Below are 21,048 nucleotides of genomic sequence, written 5' to 3'. Positions count from 1 at the left end.
CACAGCTCACACACAAACCCCCAGCACAAGGGGCCAGATAACCTGGCCGGGTTCCCACAACCATAACTCTGGTCTTATTCTCAGGGGGGTCATACTGGGTCAACACATTTGACTCCCCATCCCCTGCGTTCTCTACAGTGCCAATGTGAGAAGACTGACCTCCAGAGAGCAAGCAGCCAGAGGCTGAGAGGGGAGGGACTGTGACTGATAGTGAAACTTAAGAGAGCATTATAACCCATGCAGAATGGACAGGCAGGACACCCGTTGTATGGACCAGTGCTGAAGCCATACACTGATACCCACTGCAAGACAGAGCAGGACCAGAGGCATCTCCACCTGAAAACAACACCCTTTTTCTCCCCCAAGTGAATGATGGCTGCCAGTGGAAACGTCAGGATCCTCGTCTGGACCATCTTTCTCCTCTCCCTCTGCTTTGCTGGTGAGTGAAAACACAGCACGCTGTCATGGAGATACGCTTCAGACGATGTGCAACAGACATTGCATGTAAGACCATTTGAAAGGATGTGTGATGCTGGACAATTAGATATGATTCTGAAATGATTGTCATTTTTCTCAATGATGAGGTCCCTTTCCACATTGAATATGCATCTAAGTGCGATAACTATTACCTTCAAGTTAGTGCTTCCAATTAGCTGAAGTCTAAAGCAAAAGAGAAACTTAATACACAAGCTTTATCTGTGTAAATCAGTATGTTGACTATGAGGGTGAAACAGAGATGGAGATTGATAGGAATGACCCTTGTCCCCATGGCATGTGGGTATTTCCAAACTTGTTTTGACAGACGCTACTATTATACATTAGACAACTCTTTTGTTTGATAATCTTTCTCTCTCTCTCCCTCCTCTCACTCATCATAACATTGAAGTGTTCCCTCTGCTATGCAGTTTAACCTGTCTGTGATGTTCCCTCTGCAGTGCAGGGACAGGACCAAGCTCTGGACTGCTGTCTGAAGGCCAGTAAGAAAAATATCCCTTTAAGGATTGTGGTCAGTTACCGGGTCCAGGAAAAACGCCAGGGCTGCAGGATTGATGCCGTTGTGTGAGTGTGTCTTTTGAGATCTTAGACAAACATTTTGCACGCATGCGCACACACACGCACGCACGCACACACACACACACACACACACACACACACACACACACACGTGTTTAGTTTAGTCCATAAAGGTGTAACTTCTTGTAATGTTTGGTCACAGCTTCACCACTGAGAAAGGACGTCAGCTTTGCGCTAGCTCAGATGCTCCGTGGCTGAAAAGGAGGATGACCCAGTTGAATGCCAAGCTGAGGAGGAGAAACATGGTAAATGACATGACAGTCATATGTGGAATGGGTCCAACATTAAAGTGCCAAACAAATTATCACAAACTCCATAGCAATGTCTGTTTTTTCAGAATGGCATTTACAATGTTAACACACAAGGCTCGTGAACGTCTATTTTGTTTTTCTGTAAGACTGAGATGTCTGCATGGCTCAATCCATGTAATTCACATTGACTGTCTCGTCATATAGCATTACAGACATTATAAAGTCATGTTTTATCTTTGCACTCCCCCCCAGGTTGAACAGTGAGGAGCAAGAGGAGGAACTAGGAGAAGACCGACTCCTACCCCCCATCTCCACCTCCTTTGGCACTATTTTTGGCAGCTAGGTGGAAGGAAATAAGGAACTGTAACTGAGGAACTGAAGAAAATATATATATTTTTTCCATTTAACTTTATTTTTTCCATTTAAATTTAAATGTGTTTCAGGAATGATAAACTAAAGATGGTCTAGATATTAAAGATGTATTTTGAGCCTCTTGATGGCATTGAAAGAGACAGTTCTCAGGCACTTTGAGTGACACAATCAAATGACAGGTTTATAGATAAAGCTAATGATTTAACTTTTTTGTCCTTTACTAAGCCCAGTGAAAAATAAAAACAATCAATCAAATGCTAAAATGCTGCTGTGTGTTTCTTTGTCTTCGGTAAGTTCTTGGGGACAAACCACCCCACAGATACAGAGAGAGAGAAAGACAGAGAAGGTGAAAGAGAAAGAGAGAGGAGAGAGTGCCATTTCTAAGCCACCCAACATCATAGCATAAGCATTAAGCTGTCTGTATAGATAACACCTTCAGGTATCCCCGTCACTTAATTTGCTTTGTTCTGGGAACCATGCAAAGGTGTGCATACTCAGACACAGATATTGGCACACACCAGACGTACACATAATCCCATTATTACATACACAGAAGAAACACACACAAACACACACTCACAGACTTTGTCAAGAGTGTGAGCCTTTCACTTCCACTTGTCAGTTTACTTCCCAACACTGGCATGTTTCTGGCAATGAAGAAGATTTACAGACTGATAGGATGGCCCTGGCATGAATGAGAGTTCCTGACAGTATATCCAAAGGCCCCAGGGTCTTGTTGGTATTGTTGGAACATAGGGCATAAGAGCTGGTCTGATCAGATCTTCACACACACACACACACACACACACACACACACACACACACACACACACACACACACACACACACACACACACACACACACACACACACGGTGGCAAGACAAAAATGCTGGAACACACAAAACAAAAGCAAGACGGAGGAACTGGGAAATGTACCTGCCATGTTTGTACTGTAAATTCAGATATAAATACTGGAGATAAGAACATTTCCAAACAAAAAAATCCCCTTTGCTCTACACCTGAAGAAGGAAGTCACATGTTCATGTTCCTTACTTTGTTTCACTATCAAAATCACTGGCACCTACAAGTCTCGCAACAACAATGCCAGTTAATTGCACTAAATAATAAAAGCTTGACATCATCATTAAATTATAACCTATTTTGCAGAGGCCAAATTGTGAAATAGCTTCAAGCTATTCTCTTGAACTGCACTCTCGAACATGCCCGTCGTGGCCTGTACTTGAGGTTAATGGAGCACAAGGGACTGGTTTAATCTGGGTCCTGAGGAGACAGGGGTGGGAGGCCCACTCACTCAGTGTAGGTGGGAAGACTGGGAGACCTGGAGTGCTGTCTTCAAGGCCTTGCTTAGAGCACCAGGACTGAGAAAGCTTTATATGGGGTCCAGGGAAAGTACCCTTAGATTGGATCTTTTTTGACAGCTTATCACATGAAAGTTTGACAACTTACGTCAAGCACTGTCAACATTTAAAACGCTTTATGGCTCTGGACCCACTGGAACCTTGTAATAAGCTCAACCATAACCATAAAATAATATAATCCCAAGAGTCCCTTACAAAAGCCCCAAGTCTGCTAACATGTATAAACTCCCCTGTGATATAAAACATCTAAGATATATATATTTTTGTTTGGTTTGAAGTCCTCCAGTATAGGGCAATCTGATTGAGAGAAATTGGACTTGCAATCTTTATGTTAGATAGGAAATGCCTTTGCTCCTTTCACTTATAGACAGAATGGAAAACAGTATTTGGCTAGGTAATGGTTGATATCTGTCTAATAGAGCCTTTAAGATTTACCTTCTGAGTAACTACTATAAATTGCCTCTTTTTTAACAGAACAGTCATTCTCAGAAGGGGCAATGCTTCAGATTAAGTTTAACAACAGCCCCATCTAGAGGAAGAAACATTCTGAGATACAGGATTCCATTGGATTGGAATTTTTTCTCCAGCAGGGGTTTACATCATGCAGAGTAAACACTGGATCTGACACAAATCCTTAATGGTGATTGTATAACTGAGCTGCTTGATGAAAAAAAGACAAGACTCACACTGTAACTGTGTCCACATGAGCACTTTGTTATTAATATCCATATTATGTTGGTAATTCCATCAGACTTCATACAGCATGGTCAGGGAAATAACAGAGGTGCCACTTGAGGTACAGGTACGTATGTACAAGCTGGAGCGATAGAAACTAATTAGGCAAAATACAAAACAGGAGAGAGAGAGGAAATTCTCATTCTTCTAACCTTTACCATGGACTATCAGCTTTCCGCCTAAAAAATATTTTTCACTATAAAGTGAAGTGGCCAATCCACATGCAATATTCTTTGTCCCCCACTTTTGAAAAAAAGGCACTTACGCGCTTTTCTTTAGACTAGATCTCAAAAGCTTCAGTGGTTTCATGAATTTTGTCCAACTGTATTGTCACAGGCCTCCAAAAGATACCAAAGAGCCTTTCAATCACATCCTCTCTTTCTTTTTCTCTTCCTCTGAAAATTCACTTTCGTCACCAGTCTTATTCTTCCTCTGTTCTTCTACCCACACATTTCCTCTCTCTCTCTCGCTCGTTCATTCTTCTGCCTCTCCACTACGACTGCTACCACATTTAGCAATACTATCTGTGTGACTCGTCAGCCTAAAGGATGTGGATGAACAGCGAAGCGTGCCTGGAAGACATAGGGATACAGCTTTAGCGAGGCTTCAGCCAAACACATCAGCTAGAGAGAGACAGACACCAAAGAAAATCTCCATTCAGCCAAACCATCGATCAGACAATCACATGATACACACATTGGGTGATGTCATTAGTGTTTTGTTATAAATTATTAGTAACATCAGCAATGTCCATAGAGGTGCTCTCACTTTTAAAACGCATGAAGAAAAAACATAACACATTTATAACAACAGCAAATTAAATTATGTTCAAAAATATATAAAAATAATATAACTGTACAACGACAAAAAAAATTAAATTAAATAACTGTTAACTCAATGTGGTTTAACTTTGTCACATATATTAGTATATATACTTATATTAGCTTAGAATGTGGTCGAGCTTCTTGTCTGCAGAAAGACTGAACTCCACCCCATGAATCACTAAGTTGTGACAAACCATTCTTCCCGTTTCATCAGAAATAGAGACACATTCCATATCTAAGGCCACTCAATGCAATCAAGTCAATGTACATATTTAAAAACGGATCATAAATGCCCAATGAAGCACCACTTAAATGTGGCATACATCCCTCCATACGGCACTTGTCCCCTCATATATCTCTGATTCTCTCTCTGCTCATTCTTAGGGTGCGGTGGCAACATAAAAGCAGGGTAAATAACAAACAGAACTACAAAAAATAAATCTCTCATAATCTCTCAATGTTCATTCATAACTTTAGCCACCAACTGGATCCATATACTGTAAAGAACTATGACTGTTAAAAGTCTACTCATTGGAACAGACCCACTGTCACAAGCATGATACTCATGCTATGCCCAATATACATGGACTATTACTTCTAACACTGCAATGAAAATAAAGAAATAACATCATTTTGGATGAAATGGCAAATGTTGTATTTAAACAAAATTTGCTTGACATTGGCAAGGTCCAGACACTCTGACCATCACCAGAGCTGCTGGCTTCCGACGACATCAAGAGGTGTGGTGAGAAAGGCAGCTTCCTCACACAGAGCGTCCACGAACAACTCACCAGGCCAAATAAATAGTAAAACAACAAAACCGTCCTATCCAATAACAATAAACAAATACTGCTTTCTACGCTAGCAAATTTTCTCGGTTTTAGTAGTTCCGTCAATAATGACCGAATGTCTTCCATCTCTACTCTCTCCATGTTGTTGTGCCGTGAGTCTGAGGGGTGCAAGACGGGTACAAGCATCAGGGAAACAATATAGGCGTCGGATCACATGCATTAAAAACAAATCTACACCGTATCCACAGAAATAGGGCTCCACATGACAGTCACCCTTAGATGAGGTGGCAGGGGAAGTGTGAGGAGGGGCTTGTATCCATCTGTCCAATGAGGGCTCTTCTCCAGTCTGCCGAAAAGAAATGTTGCCATGGGGACCACAAACGAATAAGGAAGGGGAGTCCGGCCGTCTTAAGGCAGAGGAGGTGTAGCCTGTTTGCTACCTTGTTTTTGTATGATGAAAATGTGTGTGTGTGTGTTTTTCTCATGGCCTGACTCCTCATTACCCATTCTCATTTACTCACCAGAACCAGCCTAGCACTTTCAAATAGCTCAACTGAAATAATGTCAACATTGCCCATCAACGGTAGTTTTTATCCCAGCTTGGCTGTTAATCCCTTCATGGCTCTGGCATGCATGGAGGGAGACCCAGTGATGTGGCTAAATCCTCTGAGAGAAATCAATGCACAGATACTTTGACAGTCACAAAATGTTATGCATCTACATTTTTAGAGTTGAGTTCAATCAAATATACAGTCCAAAATAACTTGAAGGCTTTCTTTCACCCCAAACAGGGCTCCACAGTCAATCTATACACTCAATCAAAAGTCTCTATTTTACACCTCACTAGGGATGCGTCGCTATGCACCCTCAATGTTCTGCACTTCTTACTGCAGTAAGTCCTGGTTAATGATGAGTTGACTATTGTCAGATTTCAGACAGTGTCACACCAGGGAAGTGGCAAAGCAAGGGACGCAGCACATAGCATGGCATGACAAAGCATGACACCAATGTAAATGTCCTTTGTGAAATGTGCTTGGGCTCGCATCGCACATCCACAGATGAACCACAGACCAATGCTTCCTCTATGTTCAGTAAGTGTATGTTATTCATAATTCAATACTGTGTTTGTTCATGGGTTGGCGTTTGTGTTTGTGTATGTGCATGCGTGTGTGCGTGTGTGTGTGTTTGAGTTTGTGTGTATGCCTGTGTGTTTACATGCTTGTATTTTCCCATAACAGCAATGGTGCTTCGACCATAGTGAGCACACACTTTTCTTCTCCTCTGTAGCACTCCAGTGTGTGTGTGTGTGTGTGTGTGTGTGTGTGTGTGTGTATGGATGCCCCATCATTTCATCTCCATGGTCCTCATCCACATCAGCCCACAGCCATAGCCATAGCCATAGAGCCTCAGTGAGTCAGCTGTGGGCCCTGGCTCTGGCTCTGGCTCTGGCTCTGGCTCTGGCTCTGGCTCTGGCTCTGGCTCTGGCTCTGGCTCTGGCTCTGGCTCTGGCTCTGGCTCTGGCTCTGGCTCTGGCTCTGGCTCTGGTCCCTCAGGGTGACATAGATGATGGGCACCAGGCCCCGGGTCTCCCCCAGGGAGCACACTAGCCAGTCGGGGTCGGCCCGGCTCAGGACCTGCAGCACGTCGCCCTTGCAGAAGCTCAGGTGACCGGGCTCAGACGCCACATGATGGCAGAGAGCCCGCACCTCACTGAGGGGAGAGACAGAGAGAGGGAGAATTAAGGAGGAGAAGAATGCGAGACAGAATGAAGTTAGATAAAAAGAAAGAATTGAAGAGAGATAGAAATAATTAATTAATGAAACAATGAGGTGAGGCAGGAAGGAAGGGAAATAATAAAGAAAAAGGAAGAAGGAAAGAAAGAAAAAAAAAGAAGAAAAAGGGAAGAAATAGAAAAAAGAAAGAGAAACAGACAAAGAAGAAAGAATGAGAATAACAGAAAATTAAAGCCTGAGAGTGAGTGGCCATTATCTGATATGAACGATTAAGTCGCTCAAGAGGCGTTACGGATACAGGTAGGACAAACTCTCTGAGTGGATTGTATTTTTCCATTACCATGAAGCTTTCTGTTCCACAGATGGTGCTTGTGCTTGTGCTTGCTGCGTTGCAGAGCGTTTTTCACCGTGAGACGCAGAGGGCCGGTCTGCTGGAGCGTCTGCTTGTCTCGCTGTACCGACCGTCTGGGCCACCAAACTGAGCCAACCAGACGGCAGTCTGGGTGAATAAACAGAGAAGATTACTACACCTTAGTGATGGAGATATTGGCTAACATCAAACGTATAATGACTAACAAGCGGCAAAAATCGAACTAATAATCACTGGATACAGGAGAAGGTCTCTCCTTCCTCTTCAGGTCTGTTCATTTCTTGCTCAGCTTACAAACCTGTTCTTTGGACACTTGGTGGCTCTCTGCTCTGCCCTCTCCGCTCTCGTGGTGGCTCCGGCTCCAAACAGCCTCCCCCAGCGCATCCCCTGGGCTGGGCTCTCCTCCGCTGCTCCCGCTGGAGGGCCAGCCGGGGCCTGCGACACCTCCGGCTCCTCCTGCTGACTCTTCTTCAGCTCGGTTAACACCGACTCGGGCGGAGTGCCCATCCATGTAGACTTGGCTTTGGTCGCTCTGTTGGAGGCGGTGGAGGTACACGTGGACTGGCTGCTGCTGCCACTGCGGTTGCTGCTGCTGCTGCTACTCCTGTTGCTCTGTCTACGCCCTTCCTCTGGCCCCTGATTGGCCTCGGCCCCCTCCACTACCCCCTCTCGGGGCGGCGGGTGGCTCTGTCTGCGGCCGTCACCGCTGGACTTCTTCCTCTTCTCCCACTTGACAAACTTGGAGCCCTCCGTGGAATTGTCGATGTAGACCTGTGAGCTCTGCATGAGCTGATACCACCAGCCCGCCTGCCTGCTCCTCTGTCTGGACCCGTCGGTTGCCAGCGCTGCCGCCTGCGAGGAGGGGTCCGCCTCTGACCACTCTCCCCTGACTCCCTTCACCCGCTCCCCGTGTCTTGCCCCTCCTCTCCGGCTTGCTTCTCTGCTTCTCCAAAGATCCATGTCGTCATTAGCCGGCGGCTTAGACGCTCCTGGCTCCTGGCTTCCTGCTCCCAGGCGCCGGGGTTCCGATGAGCATCTCTTTGGAATGCCGCCCCTCGTTCTCGGTCGCAGCCCCTCCCTGGGATGCCCCGCCTCCGTCCCTGCCTCCTCCTCGCTGATTGGCTCTGGCCCTGTCACACCTCTTCCTTGCATCAGCTGGAAGGTGGAGCGAGCCGACTGGTCGAGGCCCTGGCCGGAGGAGCACAGCTGCTCTTTGCGGCGGAGGTGCTCCTGGCTCTTCTGCAGGAGGTGCGGCTCAAACAGAAGGTCCAGGTCAAAGGGCAGCAGGGACAGCGGCTGCAGGAGGAGCAGGAGCTCCTCGAACAGGGACTGACACAGCCCCTGCGAAAGGGGCAGGAAACCCCACGGGTGGTAGTGGGCTGCCACAACATCTGAGTCAGAACAGAGACAAACATTAGAGAGTAGAGAATAGATAGAGAGGATTTATTTCTTTATTTATTTCTTATATATCTCTTTTATAATTATGTTAATTGGGTTTGGTTATATTAACAACAACATACAAATATTATTAGTTCACTCGAACAACATAATCTTACACTGACCAAACCATGCATACCCATACACCCACTGACACATGCATTTACATTAACATATGACACACTCACAATCACACATATACACATACACACGTTTCTCCTATAGGAATACATTTCCAAACATAGATCTGCTTCTGTTGTGTGTGCATACCTTCGTGAGTATAGATATGATCTAACCAGAATTCCAGAGATCTCAAGCTGAAATACACAGAAAGGCACAGGATATTTGGGGGATCTATTAGTAGAGATGGAATACAGTGTTCATAATTATGTTGTCATTAGTGTATTATCACCTGTAACTATGAATCTTTGTGTTTCATTAGCTTAGAATGAGCCCTTCATATACATCCACAGGGGCCGCCATGTTTTCACAGTAGCCCAGAATAGACAACACTGGCTCTAAAGAGGGCCTTTTGTGTTTTTACGTTGAAATGGCTAATTGAATTTGGTGGCGCAGGTAAAAAGATAAAGATGAACAAAGAAGAGCCAGTGGTTGCTGGTGCTGGCAACCATTTTAGGGTGTTTAGACAAATGAAGGATCATACTTAAGCACAAGAAAAAACATAAATCCTCATTGTCAAATAGGCGAAAACATGAAGCAAAACTAAATTGGGAAAGAGGACGACAGAAAAAGGTTGAAAATATGTAATTGCTACCAGGATTGTAATTTTACATTAATGTGCCAAAAACTAGAATTTATCTTTGATATTTGGACCCAAAAGGCCAGGTGACGTCACCAACATCAGCTTACAGCTGCGTACAATGATTGCTAATCAAAGTGTAACATTAAACAAAAAAGCTTTCGAGCTCTTGTCAGCCAACAACTAACATAGCCAAACTTTCACAATTTACAGTGGAAATTATGGGCTATACTTTTACAGATTAAATAATAAGTACATACAATTTCTAAATATGTGTCTTAAGTTCAATTCAATTCAATTCAATTACATTTTATTTATACAGCCGCGGAAAAAATTAAGAGACCACTTCAAAATTATCAGTTTCTCTGGTTTTACTATGTATTGGTATGTGTTAAAGTTAAATGTACATTTTTGTTTTATTCTATAACCTACTGGCAACATTCCTACCAAATTTCAAATAAAAATATTGTCATTTAGATCATTTATTTGCAGAAAAATGACAATTGGTCAAAATAGCAAAAAAGATGCAGTGTCTTCAGATCTCGAATAATGCAAAGAAAAAAAGCTCATATTCATTTTTAAACTACACAATACTAATGCTTTAACTTAAGAAGAGTTCAGAAATCATTATTTGGTGGAATAACCTTGATTTAAAATCACAACTTTCATGTGTACCACCAGATCAGGATGGAGTACCACCAGTCTTGGCATGCTCTCCACCAGTCTTTCACATTGCCGTTGGGTGACTTTATGCTACTCCTGGCGCAAGAATTCAAGCAGCTCGGCTTCTTTTCATGGCTTGTGACCATCCACCTTTCTCTTGATCACATTTCAGAGGTTTTTTATGGGATTCAGGTCTCGAAATTGGGCTGGCCATGACAGGGTCCTGATCTGGTGGTACTCCATCCACACCTTTACTGGCCTGGCTGTGTGGCATGGAGCATTGCCCTGCTGGAAAAAACACTTCTCAGAGTTGGGGAACATTGTCAGAGCAAAAGGAAGCAAGTTTTTCTTCCGGGACAACGTTGTACTTTGCCTGGCTGAGGTTTGTAAAAGACCATAAGGATTGAACCAAAGCGGACTGGAGGGTCTTCTAAGTTCGTCTTCTCTAATGAGTCCAATTTCACAGTAGGTGCAAGACTCTGTGGCTTGTAGGCCTCTCCAGGTCTCCGTCTAACCATCAGACGACCATGTGTTGGGCAAAGCTGAAAATTGGACTCATCACCCAACGGCAATGTGAAAGACTGGTGGAGAGCATGCCAAGACACATGAAAGTTGTGATTTTAAATCAAGGTTATTCCACCGAATATTGATTTCTGAACTCTTCCTAAGTTAAAGCATTAGTATTGTGTAGTTTAAAAATGAATATGAGCTTGTTTTCTTTGCATTATTCGAGATCTGAAGACACTGCATCTTTTTTGCTATTTTGACCAATTGTCATTTTTCTGCAAATAAATGATCTAAATGACAATATTTTTATTTGAAATTTGGTAGGAATGTTGCCAGTAGGTTATAGAATAAAACAAAAATGTACATTTAACTTTAACACATACCAATAAATAGTAAAACCAGAGAAACTGATAATTTTGAAGTGGTCTCTTAATTTTTTCCGCGGCTGTATAGTGCCATAACAATACAATTGCCTCTAGGCGCTTTACAGAGCCCAGAGTAACCCCATCATTTGACATATTATGGCATCATGTTGGAAATAGCTACTGGTACCTGATGGACATTGTACATTCTTCTACACACTTTGAAAGAAAGGGGTGAGGGAGAGGTATTCAGTTGGTTGCAATCTGCAACCTCACCACTAGATGCCACTAAAGCCTAAACACCTTCAATAGAAATAATATTAACCCTTAAAACTGATACCAAAACAAAACAATGCCTGTAAACAAAGTTATACTATTATTATAAAGTTCAGTTATGACAGGGAGCATCACAAGAAAAAGTTCCTCAAGAACAGAGTAGCCCCATCACAAAGAATAATTCCACATTCAGCACTTTAAGCATTAAAACTTCTGATCAAAGACTAGTCTTTTTCTGCTGTGTGGGCAAGAGAATGACAGCAAGTTAAAAAGGGAGAAAGAGAGAGAGAGAGAGAGAGAAGGAGAAAGAGAGAGAGAGAGCGAGACTGAGTCTTGGAGTCCAAATCAGGGCCTTCAGACAACAACCATTTGACAGTCAGTAAGGAAATCAGTACAGAGAGTCAGTAAGGAAATACTATTGCATGACACATCATCCCCTGAACTGACCGTACACTAACAATCTTTACTATACCACAGCTGGTTATGTAATATTCAATGTTGATAGAAAGTTATTTTTAAACATTTGGTGGAGGATAAATTCTCCTGCTTGTCACACACACAGATACACACCCACACACACACACACACACACACATATACACACACACACACACACACACGGCTAAAGGGTGCTATCTACTGCATTGCTCATATCCTTCCAGAGACTGCATAATACAGCATAATGAGGTTTGGCCTGGCCTGTCCTTCTACCACTCTAGCAGTTCTAAAGCTACTGAGCGGCTCCTGTGTCTTGCAATAGAGAGGGGCCTCTCTGCGATATCATCATTTCAAAGTGCTTAATTATTCATAAAAAGCTCTTAAAGGAGACTAGCAGACATGATTTAACCCACTGCTGTGCTGTTTGTAGTTCATAAGCTAAGAATGTCTCAAAACCATGAAATCTTTTTATTGTGTGTGTGTGTGTATGTCTGTGTGTGCACGTGTGTGAATTTGTGACAGGAGGAGTGAGAGACAGAGAGAAAAGGAGACCTGAGGAAGACAGACGGACAGACAGACAGACAGACAGACAGACAGACAGACAGGCTGTCGGAGACGGAGAGACGATGGCTTACTTCAGAAGGCCGAAGATGAATGCATTGAGCCTCATGCTGTGACTGTTGAGCTCCGAGTACTGGCTGACTTTGGTGAAGAGGATGTGCAGCAGTCGTGTGGAGGGTCCTGATTTACATCAACACATACACACAATATGTATCAGACCCCCTGCCCAACAAACACACTTTACCAGCGGTAGTGCTATTAAACAGAGGAAGAAGCACACCAGGCATTTACCGGACTGAGTATATTTGGGGAGTGCTTTGAGTATTAATCAATATAAAACAATCGCCGTTTTGAATATAAAACAAACACTATAGAACACCAGTGTGTCTACTTGAGAACCATCATATGGGTTTTGCATGTTAATTGTAATGACTGTCACTCACCCAGCTGGGTTGAGGCCTCCACCACACTCCACGGCTGGTTCCGGCACTGCCCGATAATCAGGTCCAGCATGTACGACCTCAGTCCGTCCTGGAGAATCTCTCGGATGGCTGGACACAGGTACTTCAGGATCAGGTGTCCAACGTTAGGGCTGACGGAGCTGTTCCCCAGTTTGGACTGTCAAGGTAGAAGAGAGGATTAGGGACGAAAAGGAATGGACTCTAATCTTCACAAGTGTCTTATGGGGTGTTCAATGGCCCAAAACGCTTAGATATCTGACAGGTGATGAAATCAGGGCCACAAGCGCATAGCTGAATGAAACCAAATCTCCAGTACCGTGTAACTTTATCTATAGTGTTTTTTACAGAAACACAATCCAGTCAATAATTACCTTCACTCCTGGGTCCCGGCTTGTTCCAAAATGTGCCACAATAAGATCTACTGCAGTGTTAACAGCCTTCACCAGACCTAAAAATTAGTAATTTTAAAATGAGAACAGTCTGAGACATTGAAATTAAACAACTAAATTGAAATTACATAACACATTGGCAGTTCCGAAGCTTATTCGGGTTGCCATAAATTAATGTCACTGCCACTAGCATTCAGTAAGGCGGGACATTTTTGCTGTTTGTGGAGAATACAGTTGCTTCTTTTATGGAGCAGCTATGCCGCAGCATATTTCTGGAACGATCTCTCATTAAGCCTGCCAATCACACACTTTCTCATTAAGCCTGCCAATCACACTCTTCACAATGAAAATGGGTCATGGTGGGCGGGACGAGAGGAATCCTGGGGGCATCAAAGCACTGGAACCCTCTGTGTGTGAGAGCGCCCTCTTGAGGACACACTCAACACTCTAACAAGCAATTCAAACCCCAAGCGAATGATGTATGTGTGTGTCAGTTTGTGTTTTCTGTGTTCATATATAAAGGTATGCCATTCTCCATCTAGTGTTCGAAAGTATTTCATTTTTCCTCCTGGAATATCTTGGTAATATTTGTTGTTGGGATTTTATTCTCCAGGCCCAAAGGAATCAGTGACTAAATATGATAGCATTTTTGTCTTTCTTGTTTACTTGTCAATTCAGCATTGAAGGAGGGCTTTCTTATTTGCATTCCAGTTTTGAGAGCTGAAAATAGCGCTGCAGATTAAGGCAGAGGCATTATCTCTGATGCTAATCTCCTCAAGCCAATGGCAACAACAATTTTACTCGAAACAAAAAAAAACAAAACAACGGAGCTCTAGACACATCAGTGTCAGCTCCATGATTGGGTCTGATTGCTGATAAACAACGATACAAATGTCTTGGGGCACACACACACACACACACACACACACACACACACACACACACACACACACACACACACACACACACACACACACACACACACACACACACACACACACACACACACACACACACACACACACACACACACACACACACACACACACCTCTCTTTTGCAGAAGGTCTACAGAGATGGAAGACTCATCAGAAGATGCGTCTGGAGACAGACAGAACTCTTCAGGAGGGCGTTCCGTCTGGGAGAAGTAATCAGGGAGGAAGTCGCTGTAGCACTGCTGGAAGTGCCTCATCGAGTGAGCTGCAAACACACACACACACATACCTACAGTTACACAAATACACACAAAAACAGACACACAAACTCTTTCTCCAGTCTTTCCCACAACCACACCCCCTCCCCCCTCCCCAGACTCGAGACATGGCGAAGCACCATTAAGTCGGCTCAGGGTGTGAGCGGCTGGGGGGAAATCAAAGACATTTCGGCGGGTCAGGCGAGCGCCGCCGCCGCACCCCCTCCTGGTGTCTAGACTGCCGGCCAGGGGGGCGGGTGTGCTGGACGGCCCCCTCTCCACCCCCAGGGGATTCTGACGGCGATACTCCCTCCACTTCAGTGCCTGGGGGGAGAGGTGGTGCGCTGTGGAAGGATGGGTGGAGTAGAGCAAAGGAATGCAGGGATGGGATGGGAAGAAAAGCATCAATGGAGGAGAGGACAGTGGGAAATGAAGAGAGAGAATGGATCGGCAGAGGGGGATAGAAATGGTGATGGTAGATGCCAGGGGGGAGGAGAGGCAGAAAGATGTGGAACAGAAAGGAAAGTATAGTTAGTTCCATTAGTCAAGAGGAGGAAAGAAGCTCAAAGAAAGCATCACAGAAAAAGGTCAACAGGTATTAGTCTAAATTCATTAGGTCAAAAGAACAGAAATAGAAGGATTCATATTACAAGGGGAGGCAGAAATCACGCAGTGAACATACTGCTGAACATCTACAACTGTCAGCAGAAAAAAAACCTATGCAAAGTAAAGTCAAGATGAGAACAGAAAATGTAAAAATCTGATTTGGAGCAGGTTAGAAAGCTGAAAGACAATGAGTAGTTATTAGTAGTTTTATTTGGTTTTGAGTCAAATCACAGCAATGATGTGGGAAATTCAAATCAAGCCAACAGTAAACCGCTATATCCCCTCTGTGACTGAGCAGAAACAACTGAAAGTGAAAGTAAACGTGAGGAATTTGACTCAATCCTGGAGTAAAAAATGACGTGTTCAGGTTGTTTGCTGTTTACTCAAGCAGAAATGAGCACAATGTGAAATGTGAGAAATGTGAACAAATCTCAGAAAAACATTTCTAATGCTCCTTCCAGAACCACATTCAGACACACTTGCAGGCAGAAACATGGCACCTACCATTGGCTGGGCGGGCAGCTCCATATCCTGGCATGTTATTCTTGACGCCCTCGTGCTGATTCCTCTCAAGGGACTCCAGCGTGCCAATGCCAGAGCTGGGCAGAGAGGGCAGAGCCGGCAGGGGAGGCAGGTTGGCGCGATGGTGGCAGACACCCGGTCGGTCGTGCAGAGAGCCTGCGGGCACTGGGCTCTTCTTCGCCACGGGTGGTGGGGGAGGGGTAGCTGGCAAAGGTGCAAGTTTGACATGGGTGTCTGCAGCACCGCCAGGTGGACTGTGGTTGAGGGTGGTGGGCAGCAGGCTGGCAGAGATGGGGCAGGAGAGGCTGCGTGGGGGCCTGCTCTGGCCAACAGCAGCAGCACCACCAGGCTCGGGGCTGGGGCTGCAGGTGGAGCAGCTGCTGACGCTGGGGGCTCCCTGCAGCCGCACAGGCGAGTAGCTTCCAAGTGGGGAGGGCCTGACAGAGGTGGGCGCCTCGGCCAGGGACTGGTACCGTGGGTGCTGCCGCTCTTCGCACGGCTCGTCCTCACCGCCCTCTGGAGCAGCGGCGCCACGCGCATGCATCTGGCTGACGTACCCGCCGAGCAGCGGCAGCAGGGGCTTCTGGGACTTTTGGAACTGGTGCTGGAAGGTGAAAGGCTGGATGGGCAGCGTGGTCGGCCTCTGATCCTTGCTGTAGCGCATCACCACAGGGGAGCCGTCTGTGGAGGAGGACGAACCTCCTGGAGGGAAAAGAGCGGGAATAAAATAACTGTTAGCCCTTTTACGTCACTTCCCTGGCACACCCTTAGTGCAGCCATTTACATACCAGTTCTCTAAAGCATACCCTAAAACACGATAGTAAACCCTCCAGTACTCACTGTAACACTGGTAAATAATTTACACCAGCATAAAATATACATTCAGCTCAAAGGAAGAGGGTATTTCCTGTTTAATCCAAGCCTCAAGGACAAACAAGAGCACAATGACTCTGCATATCCTACTTCAAATGCAATCTACAGTGCAAAGGGAGCCAGCTGAAAAGCAGAATCGTCAACAGAGAGAGAGAGAGAGAGAGAGAGAGTGAAACAGAGAGACAGAGAGATAGAGACAGGCAGACAGCACGAGGAACAGCCACAGAGCGAAGAACCAGAGCATATTAATCACCAGTACATGTGCAGCCGGCACCTGAGGACACTGCGTCAGTAATGGCTGGTGTCGGCTGTTGCTTGAAATGTGCTGTAACGGGGGAAAATAGAGTGTTTCTCCAGTCCCTCGTCTGCTCTCTCTCTCTCTCTCTCTCTCTCTGTTTTTGCTCTTTAGTCAGGGTGTCGCATGTGTGCTACAGAGCTGTGACATCACTGCCATTGCGCAAGCTGTTTGTCTCACGCATGGGCCTTCAAATGTCAGACCGGACTGGCTGCAGTACTGCATCCCTGCCAGAGGGGGCAGCATTGGATCTGCCAAGATTGCTTACATCACAAACAAGGAGCCAGTGCCAATCCAACAAAGAGAGAATGTTTTCTCTTTGTTTGTGCTAAAGCAATCTCCTCTATTGTTTTTGCAAACACTGATACACTGAGGTAAACTAGAGATATAATACTCATTTATGTTCATACGTAATTTGAATGCAAGCAGATTACCTTATATCCTCCCCAATTGAATTGCATTTGCCCATACTCCCTCTGCACTCCCTAGTGGCTGTGAACTTTAATAAAGCAGACTGTTTCAAGACTGATTAATAAGGACATCCGGATGGACACCACAATACTTTGAAGGACTTCAAAGTTTTGCCTAAATTATTTCCACTAGATTCCTGTACCTTCAGCTTTGGTCCGAGGTTCTCGACCTGCTGCTCCTAGGGACTCCCTCAGTGTGCCGCCCCGATGGCCAGGTGGAGAAGTATCACAGCTGCCCTGGCTGCAGAAGTGGGTGAGGGGTGGCAGGCTGTGGCTTTGACCCAAAATGGGTGAGAATTCACCCGAAGACTGGAAGTGGGTGGCGTGCTCTGTGGAGGCCTCTGTCCCTGTCCTCAGGCAAGGTACGCCTCCAGCCCCTCCACCTCCTCCGACGGTCCTCCTCTTGTTGCGTGCAATCTCTGCAAACGAGGTGACGCGGGGCGGAGGGGCAGGGCTGGGCGTGGCGCCTTCGCTCAGGCGCACAGGGCAGCTGAGCATGCGCTCCAGAGAGCCCAGGCGAGACGTCGGCGACTTGTCCAGGTTGCGGTCGTAGCTACGGGAGCGTAGGCGTCTCTGGTCCCCACCTGCCAGGTGACCAAGGGGGGGCGAGATGTTTATGTGCACCTGCCCCTCGATGATGTTTTGGTCGGAGGCTGATGTACCCAGCTTCTGCTGCGTTTTCTCCTCAGACTCCCACTGGTGGGAATACAAAGAGAGAGAATATCATTAGTATTTAAAGATAACAAAAGCTTTAAAAGATTTAAAGACCCACAAGACTCTTCATGCGTTGTGCAATCTTTCATGCGATTCCGTTTGCCATACTTCTGAAGTACTGTACAATACTAACACAATTAATTGGTAAACTGTATTTCAAGCATTTGTCTGTTGTCTTACTTAAATGAAAGTTATCATCTAAACGTTCATGTGAGATTAAGAGAGCTACCATGGACTATGATCTTTAAGGTCATAGTTCACTAGTTTCCCACATCCCCACTTACCTGGGGCAGACTGAACTCATCCTCTCCCTCCTCCTCCCCCTCCTCCTCTCCCTCCTCCTCATGCCGCCTGAAGAGGTAATACTCAGAGGGCTGGGTAGGGCTGCCTTTGCTGTGCTCATCCGAGCAGCTTGTGACAGAGGAGCCTGCAGGGCTGGGAGACGACTGTGAGGAAAGGTCACAGGTAACCAACTTGTAATAGTTCTGAGTGGCCGCCACCACCAGCCTGGCGTCGCTCTGATGCTGGGAGGTGCCATCACCAGCAGAGGCCTCCGCAGACAGAGCATCCTCGCTGCCATGGTGGTGGAGGTGGTTGTAGGAGTTGCAGTTGGCATCCAGCTCCATGGTGTCCTGCTGCTGGGACAGCGTGAGGCAGCTACAGGATGAGGTGGACTTGGCCGGGTCTAGGGGGGCAGGGGCGCTCCCCACATGGGCTGCTTCAGGGGGATCTGTGGGTGAGGTGTGGAGATCCAGGTAGAAGGCCCCACTGCCATGGGTGCACTCTGCCCGGACACAATTTCCACCCGGTGGCTCTGGCACCGAGGAGGTGCAGGACTGCTCTGTGGAGCTGTTGAGGTTTAGGTGGGCTTTGGTGCCGGGCACCACATTGTTCATCTTGTTGTAGATGGTGCTGAAGTTCACCAGCACACCGTCTGAGCTGTTGCAGGAGGAGTCGCTGCCGTAGCCCAGCGGACAGTCGGGGAAGGCTTCGGTGAAGGGCTCCGGGTAGGGCTGGCAGAGACTGCAGCAGGAGCACCGCTGGGCTGAGCTGCACCCACTGGAGCTGCCGCCCTGGCTCCCGCGGCCGCTCCTCATGGGCTGATCTTCGTCCTCCTCCTCCTCGTCTTCATCATCCTCTCCCCACTCGTGCTCCCCGCAGTCCATGGACAGGGTAGAGCCGCTGCTGCCGTGGCGACGCTGGCTGCCCAATCTGCGGAGACCCAGACTGTCCAGGCCCGAGGTGAGCTCGATGCTCCCTCCCCGGCACCCATCACTGCTCTGGGTCAGCCTCCGGGGGCCACCGGAGGAGTACCAAGGCTTGCCCTGGTTGCCGTGCAACAGGAAAGGCTCAGGGTGGTAGTCAACCTCATGAAGGTGGAAGGAAGACACCCCTGTCTCATTGTTAAGTGCATCGTTGGCGCTACCATGCAGGTGGAAGGAAGAATCCTCTAGGTAGCCGTTCAGGTTGTCCCCATCGTCATCCTCCTCCTCCTCCTCTTCCTCCTCCCTGTTCAGGAGGAAAGGGTTGTGGCGCAAGTGGTTGCCCCTGTCCCTGTGCTTAAAGCCAGAGCCCTCATACCGGATGGTAGGCGGGTCCTCAGAGTTGCTTGAGGTGAAAGAAGCATCACTGGTCATACTCCCACCACTACCCTCTCCTCCTCCTCCTCTTCCTGCTGTTCCTTCACCTCCTTGTCCCCCTCCTCCTTCCTGCCTCCACTCCTTCCCTCCCTCCTCTGGCCCCGTGTCATTGGAGCTCTGGCTGCTGCCTGAGGTCTGGATCAGGCTGCTGTAGACCAGTGGCTCGTGCTGCAGGATGTCGCGCTCCGGCAGGGACGTGGTGCGGCTCAGGCCCAGGTTCTCGGGGGGGCTGAAGGGGTTCCCTCTCTTCAGTGAGCCGCAGCACTGCCGGCCTCCAGACACCTGGCAGTGAACCAGAGGGATGTGGTGAACAATGAGGGTCTCCCCAGACAGTTTTGGATGGCTATCCATTGTCTCCTGGTTGTGGTGGTGGATGGGCTTATGAGTGTGTCTATGTGTGTGTGTGGTAGAAGCAAGCAAAGGCAAATGGATGTAGATGGTCAGATGGGTTAGTTCACTCGTCCAAAGGCAGCTCCAGGACGCTGAGGTCTTGGCAGGCGAGTACAACAAACACCTTCATGGCCACGAGGGAAGATCTGGAAGGGAGAAAAGGAAAAACATTTTGGCATTAGGCGTTCTCACTCTATTTAGAGACAGCCTTCCTGATTATGAATGTGGATGTGTTACTAGATATTTGGAGAACACTGCAGGCTTTATGTGTCCAAAGGCAAGAGAGAGAGAGAGAGAGAGAGAGAGAGAGAGAGAGAGAGAGAGAGAGAGAGAGAAAGAGAGAGAGGGCTGTGTCACATTCCACATTCCAGAGACAGATTCTGAGGCCTCTCTGCAAAAGTACATGTACACGGCGTGCCTACAGTGGAAGAGCCCCATGTTTCGCACACACACACTTCATATAACGAGCATAATTGATGACATAAATGAAAATAATTGGGAACTTTTGTTTCACTTGCTGCAGATTGCTAACGATAGTTAAAAATAACCTGAGGTGTAATTTTCCCTCGCATGGGTTGAGGTTAGGGTTAGGGTGCCCTTCATGAGGTACGTTTTCCTTTTGTCAACAATATTGCCTCTTTGAGTAGTGCATTTTCCTTAGACTGACAGTCAGTTGTGTATCGTTTTTGTTTCCTGCTGTCCGGGATCTATGGTCGGACAGTTGTTGGTAAGGTTGGGTTGATAGTTATGAGTGCTTGCATGTGACAGTGAGAGGATTCACCACTGTGGGAGTTTACATCTTTTCCTGTGTCTAAACTAAAATCTTACTAAAGAAATCTAAACTAAAAATCACAGCATGACTTATTTGTTGTGTAATTGATTATCTTCTACATAGGTTGCCTTGCTTGCTTAACGAATGAAGAGATGAGTAGTAAGATGCCGAAATCTTAGCAAACTCTCCA

The 21,048-nt window shown here is 46.3% G+C and overlaps 2 protein-coding genes across 2 annotated transcripts; one reads left to right on the top strand and one right to left on the bottom strand.

The window, feature by feature from the left end:
• Nucleotides 1-258: 258 nt before the first annotated feature.
• Nucleotides 259-1,701, top strand: LOC308376447 (C-C motif chemokine 19-like). Its single transcript, XM_080852775.1, has 4 exons — nt 259-439; nt 936-1,059; nt 1,217-1,319; nt 1,578-1,701. The coding sequence occupies exons 1-4, from the start codon at nt 370-372 to the stop codon at nt 1,587-1,589; spliced, it is 309 nt and encodes a 102-aa protein (XP_080708901.1). The 5' UTR covers nt 259-369; the 3' UTR covers nt 1,590-1,701.
• Nucleotides 1,702-3,855: 2,154 nt separating this feature from the next.
• On the bottom strand, nt 3,856-20,047 carry rusc2 (RUN and SH3 domain containing 2; the record flags this gene model as incomplete). Its single annotated transcript, XM_080852768.1, has 12 exons — nt 3,856-7,138; nt 7,502-7,660; nt 7,830-8,922; nt 9,239-9,285; nt 12,610-12,715; nt 12,979-13,153; nt 13,368-13,444; nt 14,435-14,584; nt 14,717-14,920; nt 15,687-16,406; nt 17,486-18,038; nt 18,341-20,047. The coding sequence occupies 12 exons, from the start codon at nt 20,045-20,047 to the stop codon at nt 6,835-6,837; spliced, it is 5,295 nt and encodes a 1,764-aa protein (XP_080708894.1). The 3' UTR covers nt 3,856-6,834.
• Between the last annotated feature and the right edge of the window lie 1,001 nt (nt 20,048-21,048).

The sequence above is a fragment of the Sprattus sprattus genome (assembly GCF_963457725.1).
Source record: "Sprattus sprattus genome assembly, chromosome: 15".
Taxonomy (NCBI): Eukaryota; Metazoa; Chordata; class Actinopteri; order Clupeiformes; family Clupeidae; genus Sprattus; species Sprattus sprattus.
Note: the sequence above shows the minus strand (reverse complement) of the source record. Positions and strands in the feature narration are given on the sequence as shown.

What these genes read in the sequence shown, in the direction of transcription:
- LOC308376447 (XM_080852775.1), top strand. Translation starts at nt 370, where the DNA reads ATGATGGCTGCCAGTGGAAACGTCAGGATCCTCGTCTGGACCATCTTT. An exon ending in CCTCTCCCTCTGCTTTGCTG is followed by an intron (nt 440 to 935) that starts GTGAGTGAAAAC and finishes TTCCCTCTGCAG; the next exon opens with TGCAGGGACAGGACCAAGCT. An exon ending in TGCAGGATTGATGCCGTTGT is followed by an intron (nt 1,060 to 1,216) that starts GTGAGTGTGTCT and finishes GTTTGGTCACAG; the next exon opens with CTTCACCACTGAGAAAGGAC.